Source organism: Coregonus clupeaformis, chromosome 9 (assembly GCF_020615455.1).
Source record: "Coregonus clupeaformis isolate EN_2021a chromosome 9, ASM2061545v1, whole genome shotgun sequence".
Classification (NCBI taxonomy): domain Eukaryota; kingdom Metazoa; phylum Chordata; class Actinopteri; order Salmoniformes; family Salmonidae; genus Coregonus; species Coregonus clupeaformis.
Genome location: NC_059200.1, coordinates 25,941,436 through 25,959,319, shown reverse-complemented (window position 1 = coordinate 25,959,319; position 17,884 = coordinate 25,941,436). Strand labels below are relative to the sequence as shown.

General features: G+C 41.8%; 2 protein-coding genes across 4 annotated transcripts in view; one reads left to right on the top strand and one right to left on the bottom strand.

Annotated features, from left to right (window-relative positions):
• Positions 1-10,828, bottom strand: part of mat2al (methionine adenosyltransferase II, alpha-like) — a 30,490-nt gene extending 19,662 nt beyond the window's left edge. For all 3 annotated transcript variants that reach the window (XM_041886769.1, XM_041886770.1, XM_045222546.1), the window contains exons 1-3: positions 10,580-10,828; positions 6,023-6,100; positions 5,779-5,901 (exon numbers count right to left, since the gene is read on the bottom strand). In XM_041886769.1, coding sequence (XP_041742703.1) covers positions 5,779-5,901; positions 6,023-6,100; positions 10,580-10,655 — 277 coding nt within the window. In that variant the 5' untranslated portion in view covers positions 10,656-10,828. The remainder of the gene's footprint in view (positions 1-5,778; positions 5,902-6,022; positions 6,101-10,579) is intronic.
• Positions 10,829-14,048: 3,220 nt separating this feature from the next.
• LOC121574147 (vesicle-associated membrane protein 8) lies at positions 14,049-15,484 on the top strand. The gene is made up of 3 exons (XM_041886771.1): positions 14,049-14,243; positions 14,798-14,959; positions 15,153-15,484. Exons 1-3 carry the CDS (start codon positions 14,241-14,243, stop codon positions 15,294-15,296), a joined length of 309 nt encoding a protein of 102 aa, XP_041742705.1. The 5' UTR covers positions 14,049-14,240; the 3' UTR covers positions 15,297-15,484.
• The last annotated feature ends 2,400 nt before the right edge of the window (positions 15,485-17,884 follow it).

Sequence of the window (17,884 nt, the reverse complement as noted above, 5' to 3'; positions counted from 1 at the left end):
TATTATGCGTGGGAATACTTTGGAACAGATTTCCTCAATTAAAATCACTTGGAGCTGATTTGCTGGTGTTTTTACAGTATTTTATGTTCAACAATAATAGTATTTTTTTTTTTCTCAGAAAACTTGGGGGGCAAATGAAATCACCTGCTGGCCGGATGCCGCTAGTTGGGGAACCCTGGTCTAGAATCTAGATATGTAGAGATGATTAGATGATTAATCTGTTAACTAACCGTTTGCAAGGTCCTCTTGTTGAAGTCGTTGCGTTGCCTGAACTGTAGCTGTATATATTCAATAATTAATAACACACATTTTATACTTTATAATACTGTTTCATAAAGCAAATAAGTAACATAGCTGTGGTAATGCTAAAGTAAAAAAGGACTACATCAAACTTGTTACTCCTTCAGTCACCAGCTGGGGTGTGACATCACCAAATTGTCCAGATGCTTATGAATTCCTCAAATGGAGATATGAAACTCTTCAAACCAGTTGCATGTTTTCATTGTGAAATGCTTAAATAGATAAATAAATAAATAAATAATAAAATAAGATTACATTCTGCATTGTCGCCTCATACTCATCATGTGTCTGTTTTGTGTTCTCACTCACCATCTAATGACTGACTGGGCTGTCTCAGTGGCTGTTCTCACCATCTAGTGACTGACTGGGCTGTCTCAGTGGCTGTTCTCCCTCACCATCTAGTGACTGACTGGGCTGTCTCAGTGGCTGTTCTCCTTCACCATCTAGTGACTGACTGGGCTGTCCTCACCATCTAGTGACTGACTGGGCTGTCTCAGTGACTGCAGAAAATCCAGAGGTATTGCTGCTGTAAGAGATATTTAATCAACTTCAGCACTCAGCTTTGGTACATAAAATATTCACATGAAAATGATTGTCTAACCATAAACAATAATAAAATAGCCACTATTTTACCTCCTGTTGTCTTCAGCAACTCAGCCCTCATCTCTGGTGTTGTCAGGAGGAAGTTGCTGGAAAGGCATTTGTATATCTGGACTACAGCAGCCTGGTGCTTGCATGGAGCTCCTGTATGCCCTACTGGACAAATGCATGTCCACAGTATAGGTCTGGCCTGGTGTGGTGCCCTTCACCCTGTACTGCTTCTCCCCCACCTGACAGACATTTGGAGGAGAGAGAGGATAGACAACTTATAATAGAAGATACAACAAATAATAAAAGACCACATGATGGATTCTTTAAATATTACAAACCTATATTCATCACTATTTTACCTGCTCGATGTCAGATGGGTTGACGATATTCTCCTGGGCCAGAAAACGTGAGTGCTGGAACATTTCCCAGCGGCCAAGGGCAACGTCAGTCACCCGTGCCTCATAGTAAGCCTCCAGGCGCAATGTCAGCAGGTCAAATAAGGCAGGGAGATTGAACACTTTCGTCCTCTGGAGGATTTTATCCTTAAGGACCCGCATTGCCTTCTCCACAAAGTTATTTGTGTTGTTCCCTCAGGTTGGCAGCTCCTCCCGATAGCTGAGTGCCCAACACTCTCAACGACTGAACAGTCGATCGAAGTAGGCCGTGGATTTCTTGTACCTGTAATTAGGGTAAAATATGTACTTGAACAATGTCTTGCACTATCACATATTGGTTTCAAAATATAAGGAAAAATGTATCCCAAACAAGGACTGGGCAAATTTTAATTAGAAAATACTAAAACTAATCAGCAAGTCCTGGTTTTATCATCCAAAAGTTAATGAGAATAAAGCATAAATTAATAGACTGCACCTCATTATACTGCTATAGTTTGGCCCCTTGAAATGGCCTCCCTAATGCTCCCCTCTCTGCCTTGCAGTCGTCTGTAATGATGAGGCGAGGATCAGCCTGACCTCTCGCTGCAAAGGCATCCTCCCTTAGGATGTCCTTCAACAGTTGAAGGCCCTCAAGGAGGATTGTGGCCTCATCCTCAGACTGAGTCAGGATAACCCCAAGGGGGAGACCGCCAGCACAGGTGTGGGTAGGGAGAAAAAAAATCTCTTCAGTTCTCTCTGTCCATGTTCGCAGAGGAATCAATGAAGCAGACCTCCCCACTGTGTCTGGTCTGATGGACACGCTTCATCAGTGGGGAGCAGATAGCCACGAGAGGGGTTCCTCCAGAGGATTTCTCAATCTTGGTGCAGATCTCGCCGCACCTAAGATTATACTCCTCAACCTGCCTCTCTAGGACTGAGCATCTCAGGCCCATTATGTTCCCCATACTCCTGCCTGAACACTCTGTGCAAAAGGTAAAAGTAGCACAACGATGTGTCCACAACTTCCTACACCGGTTCACTACTAATACTGTAACACTTACCACGATACAAAAGGGAATGATCATAATCATCATAACACAAGGCTGTCCTGCATTCTACAAATTCAGGACAGATGCCATACTGTGCCCTTCTTTTGCGGCACATTCTGATCCCACACACACACACACACAATATCAGCATTGACTGTAGCTTAACTAGATATTGTTGTATTGAATGTGTAAGAAATAGCTATGCAAAGGGACAGATAGGTAACCATTTACAGTAACTGCAGTTCATTATTAGCCTACTCAGTCAATAAGCACCAGTCAGACAGACTATCTAGCTAAATTAGCTACAGAAAGTAATGTAGAAATCTCACCTTTCTGCAGCAGGTACCTCTGGCCGGGCAGCTTCATCTTGTTGCTGGTCGAGGGACTAACTTACTTCCACTAGCTACTACTAGCTAGCATGACTATAGCCAGTAGCCAGGTAGGGCTAGCTAGCCAGCCTGCTAGCTAGTCAGTTAGCCAGCAGTAACGTTAGCCGGCTAATGCTAGCTAGCCAGGTGGTGCAAGTAAACCTTTTTCAGAGTTCGTTCTATTGGCATGCTAACTTCATGATAAGTTAAGCATCTTAGCTAACATTACAATTTTTATCTTCCTGGCTGTCACTAAATTGTATAATGCTTTCTCTGTGCTGCTGAAAGTCCTTCTATGGTATCTTGGCGATCACACATTTTAATGTGCATCCCGCCACCTACTATACGGGATGGAAACAGGATTCCCCCCAAAAACGGAACTACCAAAAATAAAATAAACCAAACATATTTTCTGTTAAAAATAAATAAAACAGATCTGATCCCTTCACAGGCTCAAGGGGAACCTGGGAGAGCGGGTCTTCCGGTACCCCTTGCATGTCTTCAGATGTAAAATCCTTGAGTCCCAAAAACGTTTCTGCCACAGCCACAATAATGTCCAGTTTCTTTGACTTCTTTGAGACTTCTGCTGTACAGTTTATAGCTGTGGCATGAACACCACAAAATCCACCTTTTTAACACACTGGGTATCTTTTGTCTGGCAGCAAACATTTACTACAGGCTGTGGTGTATCCACTACCATATCTTCACTAGCATCACTTGTTTTCTCAATTATTTTGATCGCCTCCGCATAGGCGATTCGATTGACCGCTCTAACTTTTGCCACCTCAATTTCCTTCACCCTTACAGGACACTCCAGGAACTCAGGATCATGATCCCCACCACAATTGCAACACTGTCGTCCTTCTACACACCGTTCTTCAGTATACTCTGTTCGTCTGCACACACTTAAAACATGGCCAAATCCTTTACAATTCTTACACTGGAGTGGTTTGTGGTCGAAAGCTCTTACGGCGTATCTTACATAACCAAGCTTCACATGGGTAGGTATTTGCTCTTTATCAAAAAATAACAGGACCAACAGACTTTCTTAGTTTTCCCCATTCACCCAGCGGGTCAGTCGCCGGGCACCAACCACACCAGGAATTATCTCCAGGTATTCAACCTGAACATCCGTCGTCACCCCTGAGATGACTCCTTTGACGGGTGCTGTGCTGTGCTCTACTCCTTCTCCTGTGGATTTTATATGGTGGTTGGCAACCAACTTTAAGGTGCATTACCGCCACCAACTGGACTGGAGTGTGGACCAGAGACAGTGAAGGTCTAAATCCTACCCAATAATCTCGTCTCCCTAAGGAAACGAAATACATAATTAAATACTACATCCCCTGAAGATTTCCCTAGGAGTCCACTTAACCCCATTACTCCTCAAATCTAATAACAATCACGCCCTTTCCTTCACATATTTCTGTCACTGAAATAGAACATGTTCCACGGTCTCCATCTCCTCCTGACTATGATCACACCTCCCAGTCGGATGTTTCCCCACCAATTTCAATGTACTATTTAGCCTTGTGTGTTCCAGTCTCAGCCTTGTGATTACACTTTCCTCCCTTCTCTCTCGGCCTGAGGACCTCTCTGCCTCCACCTTTTCCTGGATCTTATACAGGTGTCTTCCCTTACTCTCCCTGTTCCACAACTCTTGCCATTTGTTGTTAACCACTGTTCTTATTAACCCCTTGGCTTCTGCTTTACTGATTGACAATTCCATCTCAACATTAGGATGTTTAAGAGCCTGCTTGGCAATAACATCCACCTCCTCATTCCCCTCTAATCCCACATAAGCTGGTACCCAGAGGAACATCACAAATACCCCCATCTGTCTCACCCTATACAAGCACTGCAAAACCTCATACAATACATCTTGTCTGCTCTGAGACACAAATTAATTTAAGCTCATCAGTGCTGCAATGGAGTCAGAGCAGATGTCTACCCTGTCTGGCCTCACCTCCTCCACTCACTCTGCAGCCAATAGTATGGCCAGCATCTCCATTGTGTAAACAGATAAATGATCCGTTGCTCTTTTTGTCACTGCCACCTTAAACTCAGGAACACTAAAAGCTGCACCTGTCCTGCCTGTTTTAGGGTCCTTAGATCCATCTGTGAATATATTCAAGAAAGCATAGTATTGTGTTCTTAAAATGTTAACTTACAACTGAATCTACTCCTTCCTCAACATCTCTTACCCTCTCAAGCAACCCTAGATCTATCACTGGTTGAGGGAGAAACCAAGGTGGGATAGCAGAAAGAACCACAGAGGGACTCAACTCCCTCCCAAACAACCCCATCTCTCTCGCCATGCCATTGCCTATCCACCCAAAGCTTGTATTCAGATTTTGTTCGTTCCCAGCACTCTGCTGCCGACACTGCAGCTCAACCCAGACTGTAAACAAACACCTGCTATGCGCTGTGAATATTCTATTAGGGGGCGTTTACTTCCAGGTATGAAGAAAATGAAAAATGGGATAAATGTTGTTGTTATTTGTTTTCTGTTACTCAATGCCCAATTTGGACACCATAAACGAGAAAACAAGTTGATATCCAATTTTAACTAGAAAAATTATAAAACTATTAATTTCCTCTTGTTTGGCCTTGACAAGATAAAAGGAAATAGGAATTATCCATTAGCACACTGACCTTACAGATGTAGTATCTTAATTTGATCACACTTTTTGTTGCTGAGAATTTGTAAACTTGTAGTGTATTTGAATTTTGATTTGCCCTAATGAAAAATGTATCAACACCTACAAAAATGTCCATTAATTATAATCCACATAATAATTCAAATTTCTTGTTGCTGCAGGACTATTTTCTTGCTGTAGCAACTTGGCTCAAATTAAGATCCTACATTGTAAGTCAAACCATGTAGTGTAGGAGACAGTAGTCAAATAGAGGCAGAAAGTTACACAGTTGCGTCTTATTGTCAAACCCTGGAAGACACAGCGGCTCTGCATCTAAATCGCTTTCACTTATCACTCAAAATCAATTTACTGTATTTGCAAAGATGTACCACTGCTAAATGCATGAACTGGTGGGTAACCCTGGCTGAGGCTAAATCTGCTCTGTGAGTGACTGTACCTTTGGAGGAGTGATCATAACCAATCTTCTTAACGGTTTTCCTGACCACATCCACGAGGTCCACTACAGCCTTGGAGGTGACCTCTCCACACAGCATGATCATACCCGTCTTCGTAACAGTTTCTAGTGCACAAATAGTTCAGTAATGTTGAGGTGAAAGGTAATGAAAAATAACTATTGTTAAAGTCTTGTTTGTCTATTAACATATAAGAGCTTTAGAGAATGTAAAACTGGACAAACTTACCACAGGCCACTTTGGAGTCAGGGTCCAGAGTTAGGTATGCATCAAGGACAGCATCACTTATTTGGTCACACATTTTGTCTGGGGAAAAATGATAGGATATCAATATTTATCAACCATAAGTGCTAAAAAAATATATATTCCGTGTGACAGTAATCAATGTAAAGTAATTTGCATTCATACAAAGCTACTTGAGAGCTCGCCAGTTTGTAGTCCTAAAAACCAGAAATGAGTTACCTCTGGTTCGTTCAACCATTCTTATGGTGGAAATTAATTGGGAAAGAATGGGGTTTTGGGATAAACACCAAAAATAAGGTCTGAGGTTAACACAGGCTTAGGAGATCTTATATGTTTTGTTCTATGAGATCATATCAGTCAGTTAACATGACCTTTATGAATTATGAAGCCTTTATGTGCTTGTTCTGATTGAATAAATGCTTCAAAATGCACAAAAAAGGGACAATAGCTGATGAAGATTAGCTCATCAAAACGTATAAGATCTCCTAAGCCTGTGCTTACCACAGACCTTATTTTCAACATTAATCCAAAACCCCTCCAAAAAAATCCATTAATTTCCCCATAGGCTTTGACCAACGAGCCATGGCGGAGCCTCAGCTAATGCCTACAAAAAGACACCATTACTGTTGCTCTCTATTAGTATTGCTTTCTATAGAGCAGGGCCGACTCTAGCCTTTTGGGGGGCCCTAAGCGAGATTTGGTTTGCATACATTTTTCATTAGGGCAAATCAAAATTCAAATACACTACAAGTTTGCAAATTCTCAGCAACAAAAAGTGTGATCAAATTAAGATACTACATCTGTAAGGTCAGTGTGCTAATGGATCATTCCTATTTCCTTTTATCTTGTCAAGGCCAAACAAGAGGAAATTAATAGTTTTATCATTTTTCTAGTTAAAATTGGATATCAACTTGTTTTCTCGTTTATGGTGTCCAAATTGGGCATTGACTAACAGAAAACAAACAACAACAACATTTATCCCATTTTTCATTTTCTTCATACCTGGAAGTAAACGCCCCCTAATAGAATATTCACAGCGCATAGCAGGTGTTTGTTTACAGTAAACGACCACCCCTCATCACTGTCAAACGCTCCCTAAAACACTTTAGCGAGCAGGCCTTCCTAATTGACCTGGCCCAGGTATCCTGGATGGATATAGATCTCATTCCGTCAGTAGAGGATGCCTGGTTGTTCCTTAAAAGTAATTTCCTCTCAATCTTAAATAAACATGCCCCATTCAAAAATACAGAACTAAGAACCGATATAGCCCCTGGTTCTCCTCAGACTTGACTGCCCTTGACCAGCACAAAACATCCTGTGGCGTACAGCATTAGCATCAAATAGCCCCCGTGATATGCAACTTTTCAGGGAAGTTAGGAACCAATATACACAAGCAGTCAGGAAAGCAAAGGCTAACTTTTTCAAACAGAAATTTGCATCCTGTAGCACTAACTCCAAAAAGTTTTGGGACACTGTAAAGTCCATGGAGAATAAGAGCACTTCATCCCAGCTGCCCACTGCACTGAGGCTAGGAAACACTATCACCACCGATAAATCTACAATAATCGAGAATTTCAACAAGCATTTTGCTACAGCTGGCCATGCTTTCCATCTGGCTACCACTACCCCGGCCACCAACTCTGCACCCTCTGCTGCAACTTGCCCATGCCCCCCCGCTTCTCCTTCACACAAATTCAGACAGCTGATGTTTTGAAAGTGCTGCAAAATCTGGACCCCTACAAATCAGCTGGGCTAGACAATCTGGACCCTTTCTTTCTAAAACTAGCCGCCGAAATTGTCGCAACCCCTATTACTAGTCTGTTCAACCTCTCTTTCATAACGTCTGAGATCCCCCAGAGATTGGAAAGCTGCCGCGGTCATCCCCCCTCTTCAAAGGGGGTGACACTCTAGATCCAAACTGCTACAGACCTATATCCATCCTGCCCTGCCTTTCGAAAGTATTTGAAAGCCAAGTTAACAAACAGATCACCGACCATTTCGAATACCACCGTACCTTCTCCGCTATGCAATCCGGTTTCCGAGCTGGTCATGGGTGCACTTCAGCCACGCTGAAGGTCCTAAACGATATTATAACCGCGATTGATAATAGACAGTACTGTGCAGCCGTCTTCATCGACCTGGCCAAGGCTTTCGACTCTGTCAACCACCGCATTCTTATTGGCAGACTAAATAGCCTTGGTTTCTCAAATGACTGCCTCGCCTGGTTCACCAACTACTTCTCAGATAGAGTTCAGTGTGTCAAATCGGAGGGCCTGTTGTCTGGACCTATGGCAGTCTCTATGGGGGTGCCACAGGGTTCAATTCTTGGGCCGACACTTTTCTCCGTGTATATCAATGATGTCGCTCTTGCTGCTGGTGACTCTCAGATCCACCTCTACGCAGACGACACCATTTTGTATACATCTGGCCCTTCATTGGACACTGTGTTAACAAACCTCCAAACGAGCTTCAATGCCATACAACAATCCTTCAGTAGCCTCCAACTGCTCTTAAACACTAGTAAAACTAAATGCATGCTTTTCAATCGAACGCTGCTGGCACCCGCCCACCCGACTAGAATCACCACTCTCGACGGGTCTGACCTAGAGTATGTGGACAACTACAAATACCTAGGTGTCTGGTTAGACTGTAAACTCAACTTCCAGACTCACATAAAGAATCTCCAATCCAAAGTTAAATCTAGAATCGGCTTCCTATTTCGCAACAAAGCCTCCTTCACTCATGCTGACAAACATGCCTCGTAAAACTGACTATCCTACCGATCCTTGACTTCGGCGATGTCATTTACAAAATAGCCTCCAACACTCTACTCAGCAAATTGGATGTAGTCTATCACAGTGCCATCCGTTTTGTCTCCAAAGCCCCATACACTACCCACCACTGTGACCTGTACGCTCTTGTTGGCTGGTCCTCACTACATGTTCGGTCGTCAAACCCACTGGCTCCAGGCCATCTATAAATCACTGCTAGGCAAATCCCCGCCTTATCTTAGCTCATTGGTCACCATAGCAGCACCCACCCGTAGTCTGCGCTCCAGCAGGTATATCTCACTGGTCATTCCCAAAGCCAACACCTCCTTTGGCCGCCATTCCTTCCAGTTCTCTGCTGCCAATGACTGGAACGAATTGCAAAAATCTCTGGAAGCTGGAGACTCTTATCTCCCTCAATAACTTTAAGCATCAGTTGTCAGAGCACCTTACCGATCACTGCACCTGTACACAGCCCATCTGAAATTAGCCCACCCAACTACCTCATCCCTATATTGTTATTTATTTTGCTCTTTTGCACCCCAGTATCTCTATTTGCACATAATCTCTTGCACATCTAGCATTCCAGTGTTAGTACTATTGTAATTATTTTGCACTATAGCCTATTTATTGCCTTACCTCCATAACTTGCTACATTTGCACACACTGTATATATATTTTCTGTTGTATTTTTGACTTTATGTTTTTTACCCCATATGTAACTCTGTGTTGTTTTTATTGCACTGCTTTGCTTTATCTTGGCCAGGTCGCAGTTGTAAATTAGAACCTGTTCTCAACTGGCTTACCTGGTTAAATAAAGGTGAAATAAAAAAATAAAATAAAAAATCAGCTAACGTCAGTTTTGGGGAATTTCAAAACAAGCACATAAAGGCTTCATAATTCATAAAGGTCATGTTAACTGAATGATATCTCATAGAACAAAAAGTATAAGATCTCTTAAGCATGTATTCACCTCAGACCTTATTTTCCGCATTTATACAAAAACCTCATTCGTTTCCCCATAGGTTTTGACCAACGAGCCATGCCTAACTCGTGGTTTTTAGGACTACAAGCTGGCGAGAATCTGCCCCAGACTGAATGGTCCGTGCTATCCGGGATCCTTGGGACATCCCTAGCCCATTGAAGTTGAAATTTAAAATGGTTAAGGCTGGGTATGGGTAAGTGTAGGGTTAAGGTTAGGATTTAGGGTAGGGACGTCCCAAGGTTCCCGGATAGCATGGACCCAGACTAAAGTGGGTGGACAGACATTTTCCAAAACTCTGCAGTTTATGTAACCTCGTACAACCATCCGGAAGTCTCGCGAGCTTACTACTGCAGATGCGCATGTATAAGTGAAAGTTTACACGAGAAACACTCGTTTCAAGCCACTTGGATACAGCTACGACCGGAAGTGACTTTTTCGTTGCAGGTTAGGAGAATTAGATTAAGGTTAGGAAAAAGGTTAGCAATAATGCTCGATAACCTCCTACGAAAATCACTTCCGGTCGTAACTATATCGAAGTGGCGTGAAAAGAGTGTCCAAGTTTAAACAGTAAGCACGATCCGATAATACAAATGAAAACAGACACTACTATCCATGCTTAGCAGTATGCAATGCTGTTATTAGCCCTCAAACTGACATCCATAACAGAGAAAGAGCACGTCATGCACGAGTAAAACTACGTGTGACTGTTCAGTAGGCTAAAGGTGCTACACTCATACTACAACATTACATAAAATGTAGCCTACATGCGCATGAAAAGTAACCACCAACCAGAATGTCCCTCTCCAACTGACTCCGATGTAAAAAGGAATGTTTTCCCACTGGACCTGTTGCCGCTGGGATTCATCTTCTGTTGGTCGGTTGAACAAGTGCTACAATCAAAAGCGTGTTGAATTTGAGTTTAAACTGAAACAGTCGCTATATATAGGCTACTTACTATCGTATCGATTAATGATTAATCTACAGTAGGCGACAATGTTTTAAATTCGCTGTATGGCGAAAGATTTGCTTCTGATCTAGCGCCGCCCACTGGAAATGTATAGTGGTGCACGACTCCAGGATTTTTGGAGTCGACTCCGACTCTTGTGGTTGGAGTTGAAGGAGTCGACTCTTGCTCGACTCCCAAAACACGCTGAAACGGATGCGCGCACATGTACACACCACTTCATTATTGCAGAGTCCTACTAGGAAGACCACATGGGAACGAGGCAGTAGATGAACTGGCTAAACAAGCACTTAGTAGTGGGGATGTTGATGTTGAAGTTTCAATGAGCAAGGCAGAGGCAAAAATATTGATATATACAGTGATGGTGCAGAGATGGCAGGAGCAGTGGAATAGAGATAATAAGGGAAGGCATTTATTTCAAGTACAGAGGAAAGTCGGGGAGGGGAGGACGGCAGGAAGGGACAGAAGAGAGGAGGCTATTTTTACAAGATTAAGGGTGGGACACAGCCAGTTGAATAAGACATTAAATGTGATAGGAATGCATCCAACAGGAAAGTGTGATTATTGTCAGGAAACAGAGACTGTGGAACATGTATTGCTAGAGTGTGGGCAGTATCAGAGGGAAAGAGAGAGGATGAGATCTAGTATGAGGGAGAAGGGGATACAGGAAATTAGTTTCAAGAGTATATTGAGTAGAACGTCATTAGATATAGTCTCAAATATTTTGTTATCTTTTTTAAGAGCAACGGGGCTGGCAGGTAGGATTTAGTTTATCCGTCTCTGGCCCACACTCCAGTAGAGTAGGTGGCGGTAATGCACCATAACGTTGGATGCCAACCGCCGATAAACCCCACTGAAGAAGAAGACGAAGAAGGAGGAAGAGTACGTTTGCGTTCTAGAGGACTGCCATGTGCATGATGCTGCCCATTTGCTCATCAACTTAGTCTATACAAGGTCTATCCTGTTTGAATATAGAAGGTGATGTGTAGGAACTAGAATATTTCAGTGATATTCCTGCTGTGCAGCCTTGGCGGATCCCATGGATGATGCGGCGCACTCTACACTGAAAACATTATTCGTTGCCATGTTATAGCCCTATTTGGACGGGTATTACTAGAGACGTTGGTTACGTCCAGAGGACGATTCACACAGGAATAGTTTTCCAAACTGTCCCCTGTAATTCTTTATTTTTTCAAATGTAATTGACTCTTATGGTGGAAGCCTGGAGGTTTTATTCTAGGCGTGAAGATATTTCAACGTTTAGACGATAATAGTCTACACTGATAACTCGTGCTTGACTGCCAAATGTATAGGTGTCCTCATATTATTTAAATTGATGAAGTGGTAGACGTCCTTCTTAATAACAATGCCCCCCATCCTGCTGATTTGAGCTGCTGAACCGTATTTGCACTTGAGATGCATTTATGGATGAGAAAGTGAACTAGCCATTTCCAAAAAGTTTAGCGATGCCCTACTTTGCGATCAACCCTGTTCGTGGGGAGCTACCATCCTGTAGGTTTTCACTCCAACCTAATCTAGCGCATCTGATTAGATAATTAGCTGGTTGATAAACTGAATCAGGTTAGTTACAACTAGGGTTGGACCAAAAACCTACAGTAAGGTAGTTCTCCAGGAACAGGATTGGAGAGCCCTGACCTAGGACATCAACAGCCAGCCAGGGTTTCATTAAATAAACTATAGATAGGCACAATACTTTTTATTGCACATTTAGGCCTAATTAAACTGATGCATTTGTCGATGTTCAACTTCAATTCACTGGCACTATGGATAATAGCTTAGCCATACTCATTGATAGCCAAATATATACTTTAATATACTTTTGGTGAATTTATCCTAACACAACTGCCGTTTGGAGCTCTGTATCGAATAACCATTCCATTGGATGGGTGAGAGAACTTTTACTACACTACAGTATTACAAATGTAATTTCATGTGCTGGCAATCAGGTTCAGATACCACATCCTGTCAAGAGGATGGAGTGGCCAACATCTGCCTCACAGAGCTCAGCTACAGTATGAGTCCAGGAGGGCCCATCAATTCCTTCACGAGGTCCATTTACAACCTTATACTGTACTGGATTAGATAGAGTTACAAGGAAAGATTTCACCACAAAACAAGGGGATATCATATGGGCTACACATACCTACAGTAGTCTTTTCGTACTGTTTGATGGCCAAAGAAAGGGGAACATTTCATGTGAAATTGTTTATTATTTTCTTCAAGTTATACTCTATTTACAGAAGAAAAGTTACTAAATTATACTATGAAATACAATAACACTCAAACATGTCAAAACATTTAGACTCTGCTTTGAGGGAGGAAAGATCTGTCTCTTTAAAATAACAATAGTGGAGTTATTTCCATAAAAAAAGTGTATGCCCTCCTCTTCCTGGTACTAACCTCATGTTTGGAGGTTTGAACAACATGGCCAGCCATGGAAATAAAATCAAATGTAATTCGTCACATACTTCGTAAACAACAGGTGTGGACTAACAGTGAAATGCTTCCCAACAATGCAGAGAGAAAGAAAATAGAGAAATAATATTAACGTAAAACGCTTAATAATAAAAGTAATAATAGATACACAATGAGGAACGATAACTTGGCTATACAGTACAGGAAGTACCAGTGCCGAGTCGATGTGCATATAACTATGAATAAAGTGACAGATAGTAAACAGTAGCAGCAGAGTATGATTTCTTGAACTGCATTGTTGGTTAAGGGCTTGTAAGTAGGCATTTCACGATAAAGTCTACACCTGTTGTATTCAGCGCATGTGACAAATAACATTTCATTTGATGAATCAAAAGAGTCAGAGCATAAAGGGTCAATGCAGATAGTCTGGGTAGCTATTGGTAAACTATGTAATAGTCTTAGGAAATTAGATGTAGCTTATGTAGCAAACTGCTTCACTTTTAATTGCCTTCCAGATCCGCAGCCCCCTGATAAAGAAAGTGACCTTCGCCCAGCGCTGACCTGCATCAGGTGCTAGGACAGCTGATGGTATGTCCTAAAGACACATAGAATCAGAATAGGTAGAATGGGCATTGAAATTCAGAAGATCAGCTTGTCATGTCATTTCTCAGAATCTTGTTTCTATCTCAAGTCCTTTATGTGCAATTTTGGGTGGACCATGAACATCCGGGGGGCAATCTCAATTCTACTAATCCTAGTTCTATGTAAAGAGATGAGTGACTAACGTCGGGCCAATGGTAGAGCTCCAGTGCAGCAGCAGTAGTTAATATGTAACTACAGGGAGGGGCAGCACTGTGTGGAACCCGTCTGTACCTGCCTGTTCGCCTCCGTGTCTCAACCTACAGCTGTATGAAGCACACTTTACTTGTTCTACTTTATTTACTATGCTAGTAGTCCGTCTGGATAACACATCTCTGTGAAACATTTACCCTCTGAAGTGGAGTAATTCTGTGTTTTGTGGATATATTCATTTTGTTATACTGTTCTGACATGGTAAGTGTATTTACTTTTGTTCAGTGGAAGCTGTGAATGTGAGGCAGTCATATGCCTTGAGGGCACACTAATGATCTGAACTATAAGCACTATGGTGAGTAGAGCAGTGGTAGTTAAAGGAACAGGGTCAGGGAGGATAGACTGTGAATAGTTATTTACATGTGACTAGCTGTTTTGTAGGAAGTGAAGTGTGTCACTAAAGGAATGGCTGAGGCTGAGCGATAAAGCAATATTTGCTTGGCCTGCTTTCAGAAATGTTCAAATTATACTGTATATCCTGGTGTTATTGAATTGCATTCTGCCCTGTATATTGGCTTCTATATTTATGTGAATTGATATTGATGAGTCCTCCTGTTTTTTTTTGTGAAGACAGATAAACATTTCCACACTGGACAAACACAGGTTTTCCATTCTCTTCTGTCTGTGTGATGATCTGTGGTGAAATGGATCATAAAAATATCTATCATACAGTAGTAAAGTGTCATGTTATTCTGAAAACTATGGTTACAGTATGATCATATTCAGAGCCGATTCTCTCCTCTTCCTCTCTGTAGGCTGACTACAGCTCTCAACAGCCAGCCTCCTCTAAGATGGACTCAGTGCAGGGCCAAGTCAATGAAGTTAAAGTTATACTCAAAGACAACATCAACAAAGTACTGGAGAGGGGAGAGAGGTTAGATGACTTGGTTGACAAGACACATGACCTACAAGCAACCGTAAGTATTATAAGAGAAAGACAAGTGTTTTTTTATCCTTTATCCTGGTGTTGTGATAAGTGGTGGTTCCTCTAGTCTAGAGAAAGGCATTGAACAGCCAATATGCTTCTGGTTTGCCTGTCTGTTTCTGCTTAAACTTGCTTGAAACCCAATTATATTTAACTTAACCTTCCATAAATCCTCAAATTTTCAGGCAGACTCCTTTCAGAGGACGTCCACGCGGGTAGCCCGGAAGTACTGGTGGAAGAACGCCAAGATGATGATCATCATTGGAGTGATAGTTCTGATCATCCTCATCCTCATCATCCTGTTTGCTACAGGTGTCATCCCCAGTTAAATCGCCTCACAGACTCTTACAGTACTACATTATCGCTAAAAGTAATAGGATGAACCACGATCACCAACAGTCATGTTTTGAATTTGATGAAACTGAGGTTTCATTTTGGTCTTCTCCCCAAGGCTCAAGGTGGATTGTGTATAGTAACGTGACGAAATATAACATTTCACATTGACTTCTGTAAATAAGCATCCTGGAATTTGTTTATGATTGTTTTTAGATTATATCAATCTGTTAATTTGATGTTTAATAACACACATTTCATAATTTTTGTAAATGTTTCACCACTAACATTACAGGTAAGGGGCCTCTTCCCACAGCATTAGGGTGCATTTAATTCCTTAAATTGAATTCCTTACATTTGTGCTTAAAGAGGCAATCTGCAGTTGCTACATCAATTTTCAGATTTATAAATTAATGATATGTACCCATTGATTCTTGAAGAAATATAACGTATAAATGCCTCATGATCTTAGTTCCACTGTGGTACCCCATCAGAACCCAAAATATAAGCTTGTTTTACTCCAATGTTTGTAAACAAACACTATATAGCCTCAAAACATGGTTTAAACTACAAATGTTCTATCATGGATGGTCAGTCCTTTCATCCATCGCTCAGTCTATGAATTTGAGTAGTTACATTTCTCCAACCCCATCCCTCAACCTTTAACGACACAGGGAGAATGCTTTGTTATTGTTTCAACTGCTGATTGCTGATTTAAAAATGGTGGCCACCTCTGGCATCCATAATAGTTCACTTCATTACAGTATAGTTACACTCCACTAGCAATATAATACTGTCCAAGGGTAAAGCTTAATGTAACAAACAGTTCACACTGTAAAAAAACAAAAAAAACAATCCATTTCAATTTCAGATACGTTTTTTATTTAAATGTTTTGATGATTTCTGAATGTTCTATATTCCTGTGTACCATGTCAAATATATATTAACAAAATGTTTACTTGTGATAACTACGATAAAGGATATAGATTTATTTAAGGGCCTCTTTGTATTTGCTCTATCTAAATCTAGCCCTAACCAATCCAATTTGATTTATCGAAGACAAATTTCCACCTCAGGACAATAAAGTATATCCTAATCGGGTTTCAATAATGGTAATTAATGCCTTAACAAAAAGCAATTTACATAGAACATACAGTGAGGGAAAAAAGTATTTGATCCCCTGCTGATTTTGTACATTTGCCCACTGACAAAGACATGATTAGTCTATAATTTTAATGGTAGGTTTATTTGAACAGTGAGAGACAGAATAACAACAAAAAAATCTAGAAAAACGCATGTCAAAAATGTTATAAATTGATTTGCATTTTAATGAGGGAAATAAGTATTTGACCCCTCTGCAAAACATAACTTAGTACTTGGTGGCAAAACCCTTGTTGGCAATCACAGAGGTCAGACATTTCTTGTAGTTGGCCACCGGGTTTGCACACATCTCAGGAGGGATTTTGTTCCACTCCTCTTTGCAGATCTTCTCCAAGTCATTAAGGTTTCGAGGCTGACGTTTGGCAACTCGAACCTTCAGCTCCCTCCACAGATTTTCTATGGGATTAAGGACTGGAGACTGGCTAGGCCACTCCAGGACCTTAATGTGCTTCTTCTTGAGCCACTCCTTTGTTGCCTTGGCCTTGTGTTTTGGGTCATTGTCATGCTGGAATACCCATCCACAACCCATTTTCAATGCCCTGGCTGAGGGAAGGAGGTTCTCACCCAAGATTTGACGGTACATGGCCCCGTCCATCGTCCCTTTGATGCGGTGAAGTTGTCCTGTCCCCTTAGCAGAAAAACACCCCCAAAGCATAATGTTTCCACCTCCATGTTTGAAGGTGGGGATGGTGTTCTTGGGGTCATAGGCAGCATTCCTCCTCCTCCAAACACAGCGAGTTGAGTTGATGCCAAAAAGCTAGATTTTGGTCTCATCTGACCACAACACTTTCACCCAGTTCTCCTCTGAATCATTCAGATGTTCATTGGCAAACTTCAGACGGCCCTGTATATGTGCTTTCTTGAGCAGGGGGACCTTGCGGGCGCTGCAGGATTTCAATCCTTCACGGCGTAGTGTGTTACCAATTGTTTTCTTGGTGACTATGGTCCCAGCTGCCTTGAGATCATTGACAAGATCCTCCCGTGTAGTTCTGGGCTGATTCCTCACAGTTCTCATGATCATTGCAACTCCACGAGGTGAGAAATTGGATGGAGCCCCAGGCCGAGGGAGATTGACAGTTCTTTTGTGTTACTTCCATTTGCGAATAATCGCACCAACTGTTGTCACCTGCTCACCAAGCTGCTTGGCGATGGCCTTGTAGCCCATTCCAGCCTTGTGTAGGTCTACAATCTTGTCCCTGACATCCTTGGAGAGCTCTTTGGTCTTGGCGGAGAGTTTGGAATCTGATTGATTGATTCTGTGGACAGGTGTCTTTTATACAGGTAACAAACTGAGATTAGGAGCACTCCCTTTAAGAGTGTGCTCCTAATCTCAGCTTGTTACCTGTATAAAAGACACCTGGGAGACAGAAATCTTTCTGATTGAGAGGGGGTCAAATACTTATTTCCCTCATTAAAATGCAAA

Excerpts from the sequence above, each read along its gene's own strand:
- LOC121574147 (XM_041886771.1), top strand. Across the intron at positions 14,960-15,152 it reads CACATGACCTACAAGCAACC|GCAGACTCCTTTCAGAGGAC; the intron begins GTAAGTATTATA and ends TCAAATTTTCAG.